Source organism: Mustela erminea, chromosome 9, assembly GCF_009829155.1.
Source record: "Mustela erminea isolate mMusErm1 chromosome 9, mMusErm1.Pri, whole genome shotgun sequence".
NCBI classification, from domain to species: domain Eukaryota; kingdom Metazoa; phylum Chordata; class Mammalia; order Carnivora; family Mustelidae; genus Mustela; species Mustela erminea.
In genome coordinates, this window is record NC_045622.1 from 65,573,536 (window position 1) to 65,592,376 (window position 18,841).

General features: G+C 43.8%; 1 protein-coding gene across 1 annotated transcript in view; it reads left to right on the forward strand.

The window, feature by feature from the left end:
* Nucleotides 1-10,155, forward strand: part of CTR9 (CTR9 homolog, Paf1/RNA polymerase II complex component) — a 29,290-nt gene extending 19,135 nt beyond the window's left edge. Inside the window, exons 17-25 of the mRNA XM_032358075.1 lie at nt 1,061-1,177; nt 1,367-1,512; nt 2,640-2,711; nt 3,189-3,324; nt 3,479-3,625; nt 4,030-4,187; nt 5,292-5,388; nt 6,027-6,139; nt 9,065-10,155. Coding sequence (XP_032213966.1) covers nt 1,061-1,177; nt 1,367-1,512; nt 2,640-2,711; nt 3,189-3,324; nt 3,479-3,625; nt 4,030-4,187; nt 5,292-5,388; nt 6,027-6,139; nt 9,065-9,491 — 1,413 coding nt within the window. The 3' untranslated portion in view covers nt 9,492-10,155. The remainder of the gene's footprint in view (nt 1-1,060; nt 1,178-1,366; nt 1,513-2,639; nt 2,712-3,188; nt 3,325-3,478; nt 3,626-4,029; nt 4,188-5,291; nt 5,389-6,026; nt 6,140-9,064) is intronic.
* The last annotated feature ends 8,686 nt before the right edge of the window (nt 10,156-18,841 follow it).

Genomic DNA, 18,841 nt, shown 5'->3' on the forward strand with positions numbered 1-18,841 from the left:
TTGGAAAGAAAGAGAAAAACTCCATGGGAATTAGTTTTCTTCACTATGAAATTCTGTTAGGCGTTTCATATTTGTGGAGTGCTTGAGCTTGAAGTAAAAGAGTCATATTTAGCATTTAGCAGTGTGTGGTTGGCTCGGTAGGTAGAGTATATGACTCTGGATCCCAGGGTCATGGGTTTAAAATCTTTAAAAATATATATATTTAGCATCTATAGCATATTAAAAAGTAAAAGAATTTTTAGGCTCTATGGGAAATAGTATGGTTAGAAAAAACAAGATTCTTACCAGGGGTAGAAGGCAAGTGCAGTCAAGCTCCTAGAAGTGGTTAACCTTTTTTCTAAGAAGGTTGGTTATTATCAAATTCAGAAAATTTGAAGGCACTAGTCACAAAGATTTATAGACTCCAGACTGCTTATGGTAGTCTCAGAGGTGATATTTTTGAAGGTGGGCCTTCCTGATCTGCAGAATGATAATGTTGCCTTTTAAAAATGCAAATTAATTACTAGGGATATTCAGGGGGAAGCTCTCTAACCACCTTCTGTGAAAAAGATCTAACCTATGACAGGATAAGTTCCATGGTCAGAAAGTGAAGTGTTCATGGCAAAGTTGACACCAATATTGCTATATACTGGTTTTATCAAAAAGTTAACAACCAGAACTGTGAGCCTTCACATGCTCATTGCCAGTAGGTTCCATCAATCCTAAGGAAAAGTGGTAGTGTAACTTTTAATAAGTTGTCAGCTGATTCTAGATAGTATTGCTAGAGATATGAAAAGGGCCATCCGGTTTATTTGTCCTTTCAGTGTTGTTCCGAGTTTCAAATGGAAAAACTATTTTGAGTATCTAGTTGTGGGTTTCTTTTTTTTTTTATCAGGTTTTCATGTTGTGAAAATCTGTCCTGGTGGACGTCAAAAATTATTCTCAAATTTTCTTTAAAATTAACTAATCAAAAGGTGAAACACCTTTTCACATAGCTTTAAAATCACCTGAAATCTTGTTACATGATGACAACATTATTTAACCCTTATTGTATTTTAACTAACTTTTTCTTTTATTACAGTATGAAAACTGCCTCAGAAAGTTCTATAAGCACCAGAACACTGAAGTTGTGCTGTATTTGGCCCGGGCCCTCTTCAAGTGTGGCAAGTTACAGGAGTGCAAACAGACTTTGCTAAAGGTAAAAAGGAAAACTTATTATTCTCATTTAGTTCTGTGCTGCATTGTGGGGTTTTTTTTTAATTCTCTTTTATGCATGTCCATATATATACATATATATATATATATATATACCTAACACTCTATTTGGCTAAAATTCTTTTCACATCATTCAGTCATATGAAGTATTTGCTTTGTTTCTTATTTATAGGCTAGACATGTGGCCCCCAGTGATACAGTACTTATGTTTAATGTGGCCTTGGTCCTGCAAAGGTTAGCTACCTCTGTTCTGAAAGATGAAAAGAGTAATCTGAAGGAAGTACTTAATGCTGTGAAAGAACTGGAGCTTGCACATAGGTAAAGAATTTTGTAGAAACAACTTTTGAAATGCTTTGTTTCTTTAAATCCATTTGTTTTGGGACACCTGGGTGGCTTAGTCTGTTAAGTGTCTGCCTTCGGCTCAGGACCGAGTCCCACATCTGGCTCCTTGTTCAGCAGGGAGCCTGCTTCTCCCTCTGCCTGCCGCTCCCCCTGCTTGTGCTCTCTCTCTGGCCAATAAATAAATAAGATCATAAATCAGTCAATCTGTCCATCCGTCTCAAAAGGTTCCAAGAAACACTTTGTCAAGAGAATCATTTTCTATTTAGAAGCATTCTAGTGATTTTCAAGCCAAAGCAGACAGTTGCCACCTGGTGGCGCCAAACTGTAGCCAGGTTCCTGCCAGATTTGGATCATGTAGCCTCCCCTAGAACTGGCGGATGAGCTTTGCAAGCTTGCCCAAGATTTTTATTACTCTGACAATAAAATGACCCTGCACTTTACACACGTGAAATTTTTAGGCTTCATTTATGTGGTTTTTCTACTTATACTGGTGTGTCTTTCATGGGATATGAATTTTCATTGGGCTAAGAATATTAAGTCCTATCCTCTTAAATATTGATTAGGTTTATTGAACTTAGCTCAAAATTTATGTACCTTCATAGGATTTATTTGGTAATTCAGTTAGTAGTAAAATCAAAGCCTGACATCTTTTCAGGGTTTGTCCAACCTTATTTAAATTCATATATAGGCATTTCTTGCCTTGCCTGATACATTGGTTGTGTTTTCATGGCCTGCATCTCCTAATCTCCATGCTGACATATTTAGTAAAAATGGTGTTTAGTAAATATTTGTTTCTTGAGCTGATTTTTGGTTATTTATGGGTTTACCAATAATATTAAATATGACTACTTAACTTCATGAACTTGTATTTTATTAGACATATTGAGTGCTGTATTGATGAGAGTCTTTTTTAAGTGAGTTTCATATATAATTTCTTGAGATGATAGCCTTTCATGTATCAAACAGGTTGTATAAGTCAGTAAACTTGTTTGTAAACATGTCAACCTATTCTCAGGCTATTTTTGTAGAATAGATTAAAAATGTAAAAAGCCTTTCCTTAGAAATTTTTTAAGTGAATTATTGTATTTTCTCATTCCATTTAGATATTTCAGTTACTTGAGTAAAGTGGGAGACAAAATGAGATTTGATTTGGCCCTTGCTGCTACAGAAGCCAGGTAATGTTACTATTTCTGAAAGGTGACTTTGGGTGGTGGGCGGCAGTGATAACAGTGTGCTCTGGGTGGCCTTCCATGGGTCAGTCCTCCTGCTCCTCTGTCGGGCTCCCCAGCCTGGGTTAAGGCTTTTTCCTAAGGGTCCTTTCAGGGAATATGACAGTTAATTTCGTACAAGTATTTAAGTTGTGTGGAGAAAACACTTTCCTATCTTGACTCTTTGAGTCACGTGTGAAGATAATGTTGAAAATCTTTACATTTGTGCTTGGAGAGGACACTTATACTTTGGAAAGTTACTGTAGTTGACAGTCTTGACTTTGAGAAACTAAGTTAATTTTGCTGATTAAAATATCCCTTAGATATCAGCTAAGAGTCCTGCTTCAGACTTTTTAGTTCGTCTAAGGAAAAGAGATGTTCCGAGTTTCTGAGCAAAAAGTATGTTAACTGCATTCATGTCTCTCTGAATCTGAAATTTTGTAGGCAGTGCTCTGACTTACTGAGCCAGGCCCAGTACCATGTGGCCCGGGCACGTAAACAAGATGAAGAGGAAAGGGAGTTACGGGCCAAACAGGAGCAAGAAAAGGAACTGTTAAGGCAGAAACTTCTTAAAGAACAGGTATTTATTGTGTTTGCAGTTATACTAGAACTTAAGAATTGTGTGCATACATAAATCTTGTATGTTAAAAAAGAAGTCCTAATGATGGTCATCAGGATGTTTTTTTCAACATAATATTTTGATGCAGTGTTTATCTACTCTTTTTCCCTCATAGGAAGAGAAACGTCTCAGAGAAAAGGAAGAGCAAAAGAAACTTTTGGAACAGCGGGCCCAGTATGTAGAGAAGACCAAAAATATTCTTATGTTTACTGGAGAGACCGAAGCAACAAAAGAAAAGAAAAGAGGTGGCGGTGGTGGAAGGGTAAGATGGCACTCCTGCTAGGACGGATGGCCGCAGGTCTGGCACTTGAGTCCCAGAAGTGAATATCGTTGTCTGTATTTACTCAGTGTTCAGTTAAGTTTGACTTCCTTCTTTGCTAAGAGATAGCTTCCAACACAGTGCTTTCAGTGGTAGCCAGTACTTAAAAATGCATTCCAGTGTTAGTCTAGCACACTGTACCTTGTAGTGGCCTAAGTAGTTGATGATTTTTGACATCTGAGCAATTCATCCTAACTAGAAGTCTTTAACACTGGGCCTCATCAAGCACCCCTTCCTTGCAACTTGATAAATTAAAAAAAGGTCCTTTGTTTGTCAAATGACTGATAGGATCTGGCCTCATTCCACCAGCCAGGAGAGAACTGATTATAGTCTTGTTTGGATTTCAGCGTTCTAAAAAGGGAGGAGAGTTTGATGAATTTGTCAATGATGAGACCGACGACGACCTGCCTATATCCAAAAAGAAGAAGAGAAGAAAGGGCAGTGGTAGTGAACAAGAAGGCGAAGAAGAGGAGGGTGGTGAGAGAAAGAAGAAAAAGAGGAGAAGGTATTAATCAGGGTGTTGCGAATAGCCCCAGAAAGGTGACAGACAACCTCTCACCTGAATCTTCCTTGTGTTAGAATTTGTGAAACCTGGTGATCACTTGATCCACCCAGACCTTAAAGCCTTTTGTTCCCCACTTCCTATTTTGATCATAATAATCCTAAGATAGACCCCATCACCAAAGCCCCTGAGTACTTGGAGTTGCCACACATCTCCACAGCTTTCCTGTGAGAGCTGCAAGTTAGTCATCACTGCCTCTCTTATGTCTTCAAAATGGTAATATTTATGGGAAAATGTATGCTATGTAGAATGAGAACTGGGTGTATCCACCCTACCTGTCCACTTGCAATCTTAGGAAAGTCACTAAGCTCAGTTTCCTTTGTGTAAAATGGTAACGATGCCCACCTCAAGTTTTGCTAGATATATAAAGTGTGAATTAATGTAAAAGAAGGGCCTTTGAATCTTCCTGGTGCCATTTGCTGTTGAGATAAGTGGTACCCTTCCCAACCCTCACCTAGCTGCCCCTGAGCTGTCCTGTTCCTCTCTCATGGTGCTCCCCTGTCCAGGAACCTCCAGTTGGCTATACATGCTATGTATTCTAAAAATACATTCTTTCCCTGAAGTTAGCAAGACCTGTTCCTCTCAGCCCTTCATTACCTGTACTCGGGGAAGAACCTAATGAATTCATCCAGACACAGACCTGTGGAATGGAAGCTATGATAGGGCCTCAGTAGGCAGAATGAGTAACTGGGAAGGAAGGAAGAGGAGAGGAAAGATGTAAGATCTGGAGCCTGGGTCTTCCAGCCCATCTTCTGTCGCTCCACCAAGTACAAGAGTCAAGGTTATCTTAGATTAATAGGAGGACTCGACAGAGACGTGATAATTTGGTAGACATCACATAAATCCGTGGTTTTTGCAGACTCCTGAGCTGTGTACAGCAATTGTAAATGATGGCCTCTGCCCTTGAGGAAGGACAGTGAGGTTGAGGGAGCATGTGTAGAAAGTAGTACTCAGAATGAGTGTGTGGCGATGACAAAGTAGTCTTAGAATATCTAGGTGTGAGTAAACCTTAACAGACTTTCTCTCGATGTCCGTCCACTACATAAGACCTCCAAAGGGAGAAGAAGGATCCGACGATGATGAAACCGAAAATGGCCCCAAACCGAAAAAGCGCCGTCCCCCAAGAGCAGAGAAGAAGAAGGCTGTAAGTTTCTAACACTGTGGTTTTCATCCCCGTTGTTGGCAGGAAGGATCACACTGCACCAGAATACATTCTTTCCTTGCAGTGTCTTCAAGCAGAAATGCTTCTTTTTGAAGTGTAATGGCTGCTGTTTGGGTTTTTTTTAAATTTTTTAATTTTTTTTATAAACATAAAATGTATTATTAGCCCCAGGGGTACAGGTCTGTGACACGCCAGGTTTACACACTTCACAGCACTCACCATAGCATATACCCTCCCCAGTGTCCATAACCCCACCACCCTCTCCCAACCCCCCCGACCCCCAGCAACCCTCAGTTTGTTTTGTGAGATTAAGAGTCTCTTATGGTTTGTCTCCCTCCCGATCCCATCTTGTTTCATTTATTCTTCTCCTACCCTCCTAACCCTCAACGTTGCATCTCCACTTCCTCATATCAGGATATCATATGATGGGTGTCTTTCTCCGATTGACTTATTTCACTAAGCTTAATACCCTCTAGTTCCATCCAGGTCGTCGCAGATGGCAAGATTTCATTGCTGTTTGGTTTTATCATTACACTGCAAACTTAGTTTAACAAGACATCCTAATGTAATGTAACCTAAGAGTCTTAAATAATCTGTTATGTTTGGTCTTCTTTCTTCAGCCCAAGCCGGAACGTCTGCCTCCTTCAATGAAGGGCAAAATAAAGTCGAAAGCCATAATATCGTCAAGTGATGATTCTTCAGACGAAGATAAACTTAAAATTGCTGATGAAGGGTAGGAATTGTTCCCTTAGTGTATTCCCCTAATGAAAGATAAGAGTGGGCTGTGCCAAAATGTTTTCTCTCCAGCTTCTTAGAATTTTCTGTCAAAGCTGGCAGAAACCTCAGCACACATCTTACTCTAACCCTGTCATTTTTGTCCTGTCACATGTTTGTCCCTCAGAGAAGAAAGCCCATTTTGAGATCTTATTTCTCCATGGATATTAGCTGAAATTTCCTGGATTACCTCCTTTTTTTTTTTTTTAAAGATTTTATTTATTTATCTGACAGAGAGAGAGATCACAAGTAGGCAGAGAGTCAGGCAGAGAGAGAGAGAGAGAGAGAAGCAGGCTCCCGCTGAGCAAAGAGCCCGATGCGGGGCTCGATCCCAGGACACCGAGATCATGACCTGAGCCGAAGGCAGTGACTTAATCCACTGAGCCACCCAGGCGCCCCCCTCCTATTTTTTTTTAATAGTGAAATTTTATTTTATTTTACAATATTTTACTCTTACTATTTTTTGCTGTTTTATTTTATTTTTTTTTTATTTGAATTTTAGGCAGTTAACATCCAGTGGAATATTGGTTTCTGGTGTAGAATTCAGCGGTTCATCGCTTAGGTACAACACCCAGTTCTCATCAGAAATGCCCTCCTTAATGCCCATCACCCATCTAGCTCATCTCCCACCCACATCCCTCCATCAACCCTGTTTGTTCTGTTATTAAGAGTCTCTCACGGCTTGTTTCCCTCTCCTTTTTTCTTTTCCCCCTTCCCATATGTTCATCTCTTTTCTTCCTTAAATTACACATATGAGTGAGATCATATGGTATTTGTCTTTCTCTGACCGACTCATTTCACGTAGCTTAACATGTTCTAGCTCTGGATGGCATCCTTCTAAATGAAATGTATTGCTTTGCTACACTACCAGGCCAGCTAAAACTGTTAGAGTAGTCTGCTTCTGGCCACAGGAAAGATGGGACTTTCCTGACTGTTTCCTTCGTTGTCAGGCAGTGGTGACTCAGCCCTGCCAGCTCCAGGAGGGGCTTTTCCTAGACCGCTTGTCCACTACTCTTCTTTAACTCATGGTGCACCTGGAGGAGCAGTCTTTGAGTTTACTTGTCCTAAACTTGTCCCTCAATTCCCCAACTTGAATTCGTAGACGGGGACTCTGAATGCTGTACGACACTATATTTCTTCTGATGGCCATCATTTCATTCATTCATTCCACAGTCACTTGCACATTCACTAAAAATTCCATGAGATAGTGTGCTGAGTGCACACTGTATCTGAGGGATACAGAGGAAAGAGTCATAGACTCTGCCGTCAAATTTATGCTTTAGAAGCAGTGGAGAATAACAGATAAGCCAAAAACCACATTTTCGTGGGATAAGTGTTATCACTTACGGTTTCATTTATTGCTCTCCAGGGACAATACCTACTCTGGAGTTTGAGGGGAGGGTTGTAGGAGACAGGCTTTGTGAGAGGAAGGCTGTTTGAGCTGAGTCTTGGTTAGCATGTTGAGGGAGCTGAGGATGCTGGCGGGGTGCTGCCCTCCTGGGTAGCGAGCTCTAGGGAACCATCTGTAAAGACTTGCAGTTCTGTTTTCTCTGAAAACGCTGGCTGACCTACACTGTGGTTGCCTTACCCTTTGCCCACAGTGTTACCCCAGCCAGTGGTGAGAGGCATGCACGAGCAGAGCAATGAGGTGTGTGTTTTTAGAATGAGCATTGTTAAAATGTGTAGGCAGAAGGGTCCATGTGAGAGGCTGAGCTACTGCTAAACTATATTGGAGGTCAAGACCAAGTTGATTTGAGCCCCTTGTATCAGTTAAATTTGGTCCTGATCATCACAGAGTGTTTGCTTATTTGGCCAGGTAGAATGATAGGAGTTGGATTGTGAGAGGCCCACTGGCTTTTAGCATATATACAGAATGAATATACAGCGTCCTCCTCTCAGTCACTCTTCATGTCCACTCAGGGTGACCCGAGTTACGTATTGTACGTCTAGGTTTCTTCTTTCAGATTTAAGCACAGAGAACCTTTCTTCAGTCACGTGGAGATGGTTTCATTTCCAAACAGAGGAATATATTTCATCGTATTCTCCCTTCTTAAGACTGAACCCTGTGGGATTTAATATTCTTTTCCTGGAATATTTGTCATGGAAACCAAAACTAAGAAGTAGGCCACAAGAGAAGTATGTCCTCCTGTGCAAAGCTCTAGGCTGTGAGCACCTGTCACAGCAGTTAAGGGAATGCTCTGTGCTCCAGAGCCTCCAGGAAGCCAAGATTTCCTGGGTGCCACCACAATTCCAAGCATAGGTACAAGTCCCTTTCCTTTTAACCCATCAGCTGATAAGTAGGGTGGAACTCCAAGCAGAAGTAAGCAAGCTACAGAAGCTTTTTTAGCTCCAGCTTCTTCTCTGAATTAAGTCTTGTGCTGGTGGAAGGCCCTAGTGCATCCGCGGATCATGGATAGGAATGGTGCCTTTGCTCTTCAGGTGTCTGACAGGATGGCGTGAGTCCCACTCATCCAGCCTTGGGAGAGGGTTAATTGCTTGGAGTTGACAGCCAAGCAAGATCCTGGGTGTCACTTCAGCTGCTCTGAATTTGTTTATAAAAATTAATTATCCCTTTTCATAATTTTATGCATGAAATTGAGAAGTGCTTCATTCTGATGAAGGGTGCCTGGTATAAGCCATTGAGAATCCTCGCTTACTGTTTAAATGCTGTGTTATAATCAAAGTGCCATATTCTTTTTTCCTTTTAATCCTTTTTTTAAACTGTGAAATAGATCAAATTTACAAAACAGGACACAAAAAATGAACATCTGCGTAGACACCGTGCAGGTCATAAATAGAACATTTACTGCCCTGACATTTTCAAAGCATTCTCTGCTCTTTGAGTCTCCCATGGGGCAGTCTAACCAGTCCTTGTCTTTACCAGACATCACCGCACCAGCAACAGCAACAGCGACTCAGACGAGGGAGAGCCTCGGAAGAAGCACGCCTCTTCGGAGAGCGATTCCGATGGGAACCGGAGCAAGTCTGGCAGCGAGGCCGGCAGTCCCCGGAGGCCCCGCAGACAGCAGTCGGATGAGGATTCAGACAGTGACCAGCCAGCCAGAAAGAGAAGGCCCTCAGGTTCGGAGCAGTCCGACAACGAGTCTGTGCAGTCCGGGAGAAGCCGCTCCGGAGGCTCAGACGTGGACTCTCGCCCCGCTTCTCCGAGCGCCGAGTCCGAGCGTGATTCTGAGAGAGGCTCTGATAATGAGGGCTCTGGCCAGGGCTCTGGAAACGAATCTGAACCGGAGGGATCCAACAATGAGGCCTCAGATCGGGGCTCAGAACATGGGTCAGATGATAGTGACTAGGTTTTATTTCACAAATAAGCTTCATCTCGGGAGGAAACTTTTTTAATATATGAAAGCTGTGATAAAAACGTTTCAGATGTTTAGTCAAACAATTGTGAAATTTTTCCTAAGGCAGTTTTTTTTTCTACCCATTTGTATATTACTAAGGCCCAAGAGATAACTTCCTGTGCTGGAGTCCAATATTTGAGTCTCTTGAGCAAATGAAGAACGTGACTATTCTTCATTATGGTACACTTCCACCTGTCATATGTGAAAACTGCAGTAAAAATAAACCCAGATGCTAAACCATTCCTACAGAGGTTTGACTGAAACTGCCAGACGTCTCATCATCTTGTATGTTAAGCAGCATACTGTTTTGGTTTTTATTGCAATCTTTTACCGAGTGGTGCAAGAAACTTGGTATTAATGTCTTTGTTCCATTTTAAGTTGAGATTGAGAATATTTTTATTTTCTGGGCAAGGAGATATCTACTGTATAATTGCAGCAAAGTCCAAGTGAAAGGAAGGTTTTCTTTAGTAGTGTAATGCTGCAGCCATGTAGATAAAATCACAAATATATGATTTGTTAGGTCGAATAAGATGTGGAAAAATGCTTTTCTGTTAGTAGAATGCAAAGACCTACATAAGCCACACAATAAAATTCTTTCGCCAACTTTTATGGGTAATATCGTGTCATTTGTATTTGCTCAGTACATTTGTATATGAAAATTTGGCATAAACTATGCAAATATTTGGAAGAACTAAGCTGAACTAAGCTGAAGATTTACTGGAAACTTCTATCATTTTTTTTAAGATTTTTTTTTTTTAAGATACTTATTTATTTGAGAGAGCACAAGAGGGGTGAGGGGCAGAGGGAGAAGCAAACTCCCTGCTGAGGGATCCGGATGCAGGGCTAGATCCCAGGACTCTGGGATCATGGCCTGAGCTAAAGGCAGACACTTAACTGACTGAACCACTCAGTTGTCCCTAAAGATTTTTCTTTTTTTTCCTTAAGGTTTTATTTATTTGAGAGAGAAAGCACAAGCAGGGGGAGCGGCAGGTAGAGGGAAAAGCAGGCTCCCTGCCAAACAAGGAGCCAGTGGGACTTGATCCCAGGACCCCGGGATCACAACCTGAGCCAAAAGCCGACACCTAACAGACTGAGCCACCCAGGTGTTCCCTAAAGATTTTATTTTTAAGTAACCTCTAAACCCAACAGGGGCTCAGACTTATAACCCGGAGATCAAGAGTCTCATGCTCCACTGAACAAGCCAGCCAGGCACCCTAAAACTTCCATAATTCTTTATGGATTTGTGGCGTTTTTTTTTTTTAAGATACATACTAGTACTAATTTCATACTACTAGTTTATTTTCAATAAGTCAGTGACCAATAATTTATGAATAACATTTTTATATTGTACCACAGTTTGTAAAAAGCTGTAATTAGGGGCACCTGGGTGACTCAGTTAAGTTTCTGACTCTCAATTTCAGCTCAGGTCATGATCTCGGGGTCATGAGATCAAGTACCATGTCAGGCTCCACACTGGGCATGGAGCCTGCTTAAGATTCTCTCTCTTTCCTCCTCCCCTCTCACTTTCTCCCTCTCCCTCAAAATAAGTAAAACTTTTTGGGGCGCCTGGGTGGCTCAATCAGTTAAGTACCTTTGGCTCAGGTTATGATCTCAGGATCCTGGAATCGAGTCGCACGTTGGGCCCCCTGCTCCGTGGGGAGTCCGCTTCTCCCTCTCCCTCTGCCGCGTCGCTACCCCCTGCTTGTTGCCTCTCTCTCTCTCAAATAAAATCTTTTTAAAAAATTAAAAAATAAAAATAAAAACCTTTAAAAAGGAAGCTGTAATTTAGTCAATAAGTATATTGGTCATTGAGAATGCAGAGATAAAATGACTTTCCTGCCAAAAATGTAGTGAAGAAGTAAGTTCATTGTCCCTATGGTGTGAAGGTAATGTTAGCACAGGTTGTGGGTGCAGAAGGGAGGAAGTCAAATCACAATTTCCTGAAGTTCGGAGACCTTCACTAACTCAAGGGACCAGGCAAGTGAAGAGTCAAGAGAGGGTGTTTGAGGCCATGGGAGGTGGAACTAGAATGTAAGGGAACTAGAATGTTAGAGGCCGTATGACGGTCTGCCTTTGAAAGGTGAAGGGCCTGCGATTCAGAAGTTCACGCAGCTGGTGAAGGGGAGATTTGAACCTGAATCCAGGCCTCTCTGCTCTTTCCAATATGTCACGTATAACAAGGTGAACTGCTTAATCCCCAAGTGACAAAAATCTAAGTTTATTTATTTATTTTAAAGATTTTATTTACTTTTTTGACAGATCACAAGTAGGCCAAGAGAGAAGGGAAGCAGGCTCCCCGCTGAGCAGAGAGCCCAACGCAGGGCTCAATCCTAGGACCCTGAGATCATAACCTGAGCTGAAGGCAGAAGCTTAACCCACTAAGCCACCCAGGTGCCCCAAAAATCTAAATTTAAAAACATTTCCCAACCAATGACTCAACATCAAGCAATAATGAAAGCATGTTGGTAGAAAGTCCTTCAGAGAGCTATTTATGGAGGAGGGATTTAACGTAATACTGTTTCCCTACTTCACGTTTTGGTTCCAAAGGTGCTTTTTAGTACATGTCTCTCTTTCTCAAGTGAATAAATAAAATCTTTAAGAAAATAGTAAGACTGGGGCGCCTGGGTGGCTCAGTGGGTTAAGCCGCTGCCTTCCGCTCAGGTCATGATCCCAGGGTCCTGGAATCGAGTCCTGCATCGGGCTCTCTGCTCAGCGGGGAGCCTGCTTCCTCCACTCTCTCTCTCTCTGCCTGCCTCTCTGCCTCCTTGTGATCTCTGTCTGTCAAATAAATAAATAAAATCTTAAAAAAAAAAAAATTATAAGGCCGCCTGGGTGGTTCAGTCGGTTAAGCGTCTGCTTTCGGCTCAGGTCATGATCCCAGAGACCCGGAATTGAGTCCTGCTTTGGGCTCCCTCTGCCTGTCATTGCCCCTGCTTGTGCTCCCTCCCTCTCTGTCAGATAAGTAACTAAACTCTTTTAAAAAAAGAAAATAATAATAATAATACTATATCTTAAAAGTTACCATCAAGAAAAAAAAATGTTAACTATATCCGATGACTCTTGAAACTCATCATTGAATCCTGCCCTAGTTCTTGGTTTTCTCTCAAACCTTCCTGATTATCCAAGCCACCTATTTTATGTTTCATAGCTCCCAGTAGCTGGGATGTGCCAAGACCTGTCACTGTCCGAAAGGGGATGATCCCAGAGGACACCTAGATTCAGGCTGATTGAAAGCCAGAGCCTCAGGTGGCAGCAATGATGACTAGCTAGTAGGTCTCTTTCACAGGAGGACTGAGTTCTGGGTCCATTGCCTGTTGTTGTGCCCTGCGGCTGGTAGCTACTTATGATATCAGACAGCTGTAGCCAAGCAGAGAGAACAAAGATTGCTTCCACCGGCCTCCATTCCAGAGACCGCAATCAGTGGCCAGACCCAAGCTCCGGAACAAGCAAGCGGCCATCTTTCTCAGAAAGACGGGTTTGTGTTGCAGTGTGCTCTCTGCAGTGGCCAGAACAGCTCTGAAGCTTACAGACCCCCGAGCCCCAGGAACGTAGGTGCCCCTGGCACCCAGAGCCAGGAGATCAAGGGGCAGCCCCTGGGCTACCAGCATAAAAAGTAGGGCACCGTAAAAACCATGCACCAGATGCAGGTTGAAGCTCGTCTCCAAGATGCAGAGCAGAGGGGGGAAATGAAGACAGTGCCCCAAAGATACCCAGGAGACAGCAGAGAGTGCCCGCTGGTTTCCTTCTGTCCAGAGGGTACCCCAGCAGGCCCCTGCCCCCAGGTCCCACGCTTTAAAATTAGCAAATGAGCTGTTCTCACGGAAGGACCGAGCACTTTCCAAAGGCTCTTCTGCGCTGGGCTGTGGGGTGAGTGAGTCTCACGTGTGAGAGTGAGTCTTAGTCCAACAACTAAGAGCTGTTTCTCAGTTTGTGGCAATCCCACAGGTCTTTTGGGCTTAAACCTTGTTGGTTTTCAAAACTAGCTGTTTTGGGGGGCTCGTCTTTCAGGAGCAGGTCTTAAAGTTGGGGAGCCCAGTATGGGGTACCGACTCAGGGAGAAGCTCTGGGTTTTTGAGTTCCCTCCCAATTGTCCGTTGCTGTTGAGGGATGGCAGGTGAGGGGGTTGGGGGTTGAGAGGGTTGGGTGGGGAGGTGAGGGGGTCGGGGGCTGGGGGGTAATGGTGAGGTTTCTCACCCTCTCCTACCCACTTTGATGTGATTATTTTTTCCCCAAGTGCTAGATGTGAAGGGGTCCCTCTGCTAGTTTTGGGTTTTTTTTTCAGAGCACGTTCCATGGGTAACTGTAGGTTTAGTGTATCCATGGCGGGGGTGGGGAGGGGGTGAGTTCAGAATCCCGCCATGTCGCCATCTTGAGCGCGCACCTCAGCCTTCCACTTCGAAGTGGGAGTGGCTGTCAGCAGGAGAGGCGGCCAGGGATAGCTGGTTAGGAGCAGAAATCCTGCAATCCAGGTGTCCTCGAATGGAATCTCCCTTTGTGATGCTGACAAGCCCTGTAACCTTGAGGAAGTTACTTCCCCAGTTGAGTCACTTTCCATTTTATAAAAAAGCCATCTCTGCTCCATGTTCTTTTTCTTTTCTTTTCTTTCTTTCTTTCTTTTTTTTTTTAAGATTTATTTATTTGAGAGCAAGCAAGCATGCATGGTGGGGAGAGGGGGAGAGAATTTCAAGCAGCCTCCCTGCTCAATGCTCACGGCAGGGCCCCCAACACGGGACTCGATGTCACGCCCCTGAGACTCAAACCCTAGGCAAAATCAAGTCAGACACTTGACAGATGGTGCCATCCGGGCGCCCCTCTCCTACACAGTAAGTTTTTTGAGAACTTCAAATGGCTCTGTATAATTAGAGAATGTGATTGGCACTGGCCTTCAAGTTAATTCAGAACTAGACGAAGTACCACAACTACTGGAGCTATTAAACCTTGAAACAAATTTTGCTTAAGTTTAGGCAAGAAAACCCACTTTGTTATTCTGATTGAATCGCAATCATTTCCTTTGCTAAAATTGCTATTTTTGGGGGCGCCTGGGTGGCTCAGTCATTGGGCGTCTGCCTTCAGCTCGGGTTGTGATCTCGGTCTTGGGATCGGGCTCTCTGCTTGACGGGAAGCCTGCTTCTCCCTCTCCTACTCCCCCTGCTTGTGTTCCCTCTCTCACTGTGTCTCTCTCTGTCAAATAAATAAAATCTTTTTTAAAAATTGCTATTTTTATGGCGTGGGTTTTCTGAAGCGAGCAGCTTTGCCTTTATAGCGAAAGGCTATACGTAGCTCCTGCAATTGCTATGAGAGTTATTATGAAGGCAGGTTCAGCAGTGAGCCTGTGAGGAACTGCCAGGAAAGTCCTCCCTGTGTCTGAGTGGGGTCTGAAGGTCTCGACCTGTTTGCCAAGCTCGCTGAACTTGTTGAGACTAAGTGGGGACTAGGTCAGCTACACTTTCATAGATCATCTATAAAAACAAATTCTTGGCTTCTGCCTAGTTCTTCTGGAAACAATTATTTTCTTAAAGATTTTGTTTAATAGAGAGAAAGAGAAAGAGCATGAGTAGGGGGAGGGGCAGAGGGAGAGAGGCATTGAACACAGAGCCTGATCCAGGACTAGATTCCAGGACCCCAAGATCATGACATGAGCTGAAATCAGGAGCTGGGCACTTAACCGACTGAGCCACCCAGGTGCCCCTGGAGAAAAATATTTTTAATCTCCAGGAAATGTGACTTTCCTGGAGCTTTCTAAGTATCCCTTGTTTTGATTTTACTAACAAACAATTTCTTCCCTGGGAAAGTAAGTACCCAATAGAGTCAAGATAGACCTTTTAAAGGAGACTAGTATCCACTTCTATAACCAGAATTTGGAGCACAGCTTGGTGCATTTTCCCCCCCAAAGGTAGTTTCTGATGCTTTGCCTTTTGGGAGTGTTTGCACTGTACAGGTCTGTCACAAGCTCACTGCGCACATCGGGGCCACGGGGAAGGGTATATGCTGCAGACCCCTCAAGTTCATCCAGACCTCAGTGCCTCCACTGATGTGGGAGGAGCAAACCTACAGACTGTCGTGGGGCCTCACTTGGCATCGGGCCTTGGCTTCCAGCCCCACTCTGACACTCACACTGATGGGACGAAGCACTTCACTCTTCAGCATCAGCAGCCCTATTTATACACTAAGCTTGTTTGAGCGTGCCTGGGTGGCTCAGTCAGTTAACCGTCTGCCTTCCACTCAGGTCATGGTCCCGGGGCCCTGGGATTGAGTCCTGCATTGGGCTCCTTGCTAGGCAGGGACCCTGCTTCTCCCTCTCCCTCTGCTTGCCTGCGTATACTCTCTCTCTCTCTCAAATAAATAAAATCTAAAAAAAAAAATAATAATGTTGTTTGAGATCCTTTTAAGTTACACATTCTAGGGTCATGGCAGAGAATTTTGAATGGACTGTCTAGTCTACTGCAACTGTCTGGGTAACGAGGTCTTTCTGTTCCAAGGAACTGGAAACCATGTCTGCTATTTCAAGCCTAGTTTTTCCATAGATACAGATTATATTTTTTTGCATATGAAATTATATATTTGCTCTTGATTTTTGCTTTTCTTTATTCTGTTTACTACAGACAAAATGTTTTTGTAACATTTGTTCTTCTGAACATACTGAGTTTTAGAAAATGTCTCAAATTTTTATGCATTTTCCTTGACCTGGCTGATGTATTCTAGATTGCTACCATGGTCACCCTCCGGGGGCCCATCGTACGTGTTGGTGCTGTCCACTGCTAAGGTGTGAAGAGAACGCTTACTGGGTGCAAGACACTGGGGCTGAATTTTGAAATGTCTTATCCAGAAGTCACTGAATTAGTGAATTCACCTTCTGGTCAATTCTGTGTCCAAAATCTCTAATCCAGTGTGGCCCCCCAGCGTGTTGTCCCCGAAACACTAGTCCCCAAAGAGATTCCTTAAAAAAAAATTCTATAGCCATATAAGTGAGGAAAATGCTGAATTCTATAGTCCTTTGCAGTTAGGATGCTTTCGGTGATAAACCACAGAAAATGCTATTTCAAACTGTTCTAAAAATTAAGATTATTGTGTCCTGAGCTGGACATGTGGGGTGGGGGTGGGAGGAGAAAGGGACAGTTCAGTCAGAAGACCGTATTGTCAAAAACTCTGCTTCATTCACTCATGTATGATGCATATGGAAGAAGGTGTGATGTAGTAAATATGAACACAATACCTCTAGCCCTCACAGAGTCTGCCTATATACCCTTTCTCACTTGTGCCCCACTCCATCCCGCATATGATACCTCTAAATGGTATTTACCCCTCTTTTGATGATCCAGGGTCATGATTCAAGCATTGGCTATTGTTGTGTGCTCCTATAGAAAGGGAGGTACCTCAGGCTGTGAACAGCCTTTGCCCCAAACCACCTCAGACTCTATGGATTGAAATAATGTCTTCATAGGTCCACAGGAGTGAGAGAACTCAAGAGCAGGGATTCTGTCTTTTTCATTTCCCAAGAGCCAAACCTAAGACTTGACAAGAAGTAGGTACTCATTTATATTTTGTTCTTAAAATCTAAAACTGAGGAGTGCCTGAGTGGCTCAGTGGGTTAAAGCCTCTGCCTTTGGCTCAGGTCATGATCTCAGGATCCTGAGATCAAAACCCCCATCAGGCTCTCTGCTCAGCAGGGAGCCTGCTTCCTCTGCCTGTCTCTCTGCCTACTTGTGATCTCTGTCTGTCAAATAAATGAATAAAATCTTTTAAAAAATTTAAAACTGATGTTGCTGAAAAGGACAGGGCTTGGCTCTGAGGTCTCTGGTATAAGAGTTTCAGCAAATTCATTTTGTGGGAGTCCTGCTTGCCCTTGACCTGTGACTGGCAGCCATTTTGTCCTCATCCACGTGCCCCTCACCCACATGGTGGCCGCTGCCCAGGGTGCTGCCTGGTTATCTCTGTGTCTGTCAGTTGTGAAGGCGGTTGTTTCTTAGAAACCATTCTTGCTCAACAGATTTTGTTCTGATTTTTACAATAGTAAAGGCACCGAATGTTCGTCAAACCGATGAAAGATCACTGCTCTTGAGCATGATCCTAATAATTGAACCTGTGTGTCGGTCTGTAGTGCAGGATAGGCTGGGTTTATCTCAGCAGGGTGGAGTGTCTCTGATAGCATCTTCTGCCTGAGAGGGATCAATGCCAAAACCTTTGTTCTCTCCTGGGCTGTTTTGTTCTCACGAACAATGCTGCTTTGATTTCTCCAATAGGAGCCAGTGCTCCAAGTTCCTTTGCTGGAGAGAAGGGGACACTTCATTTCCTGCCTTCAGCAGCAGCGGGATTGTCCTGGCCCGCTTGTGTGTGTAGACACGCTCCTCCCTACCTCTCCTGCTGCTGCTTCCAACTTGAAGGGGCAGCAGAAGCAATGGAAAGGAGCACTCTTGGACCAAGGAGGGGTCACCATATTGCACCATATTGATGCACCAAGGAGAATCACCATATTCCTTGACCTTGAGCAATTAAGTGAGAGATGAGTGCTGGGGTTGGTATGAAGAATGGTAAAGCCTTGCTTTAGCGCTAGCAGCCCTCTTGTTGGTCTACCCTGAACACTCTGGCCTTGGAATTGTGTACACCGTTCTTTTGCACGGTTCACAGAAATCACAGAGCTCAGCTTTCACCTGTCCCATCCTTTTCCAGGAAGACTCAGGCACTCTTCCTGTTGGCATCTCACATTATGAATGGCTGATCTTGTCAAAACCTCGATTCAAGGTAGAATGGGGGCTCTCAGTTGTCCTGTGAGCTGGCATGGACTCCCACTGACTCCTAGTCACCTCTGCTGTGGCCACTGGCCCTGCCGTTTGCACCTTGTCATGGGGACAGAAAATGCTCTACAGTTATTTGGCCCCAGGGAATGGGGTCTGAGAATGGGGAAAGGGTTTGGCCTTTGGAAAGAGCTGGAACTCCATCCATAGTAAAGGGAGGGGAGAGCTGTTGTTGGCGAGTTGGTCTTTTGAAAGGTGGGAAGGCATGGGACGGAGGGGGTGCGGATCGAATTGCTTGTCAGTGAAGTAGAAGCTGAGTCCAGGCCACCACACCTGGGGACACAGAGTAATCCTTGGTGGCCAGCCAGGGAGCCTGTGTTATGCTGTGTATCAGGGCTCACTAATCACCTGGGGATTCGGATCCAGGAGGTCTGGAATGAGATGGAATATTTTGCGACCCTCACAGGCTCCCAGAGGACACTAGTCCAACAACTCCCATGTGAGTAGCCAGGTCATCCGTCATGACGAGCGTGCCCTTGCTGGGGGAGCACCCACTGTGGTTTCATGGGG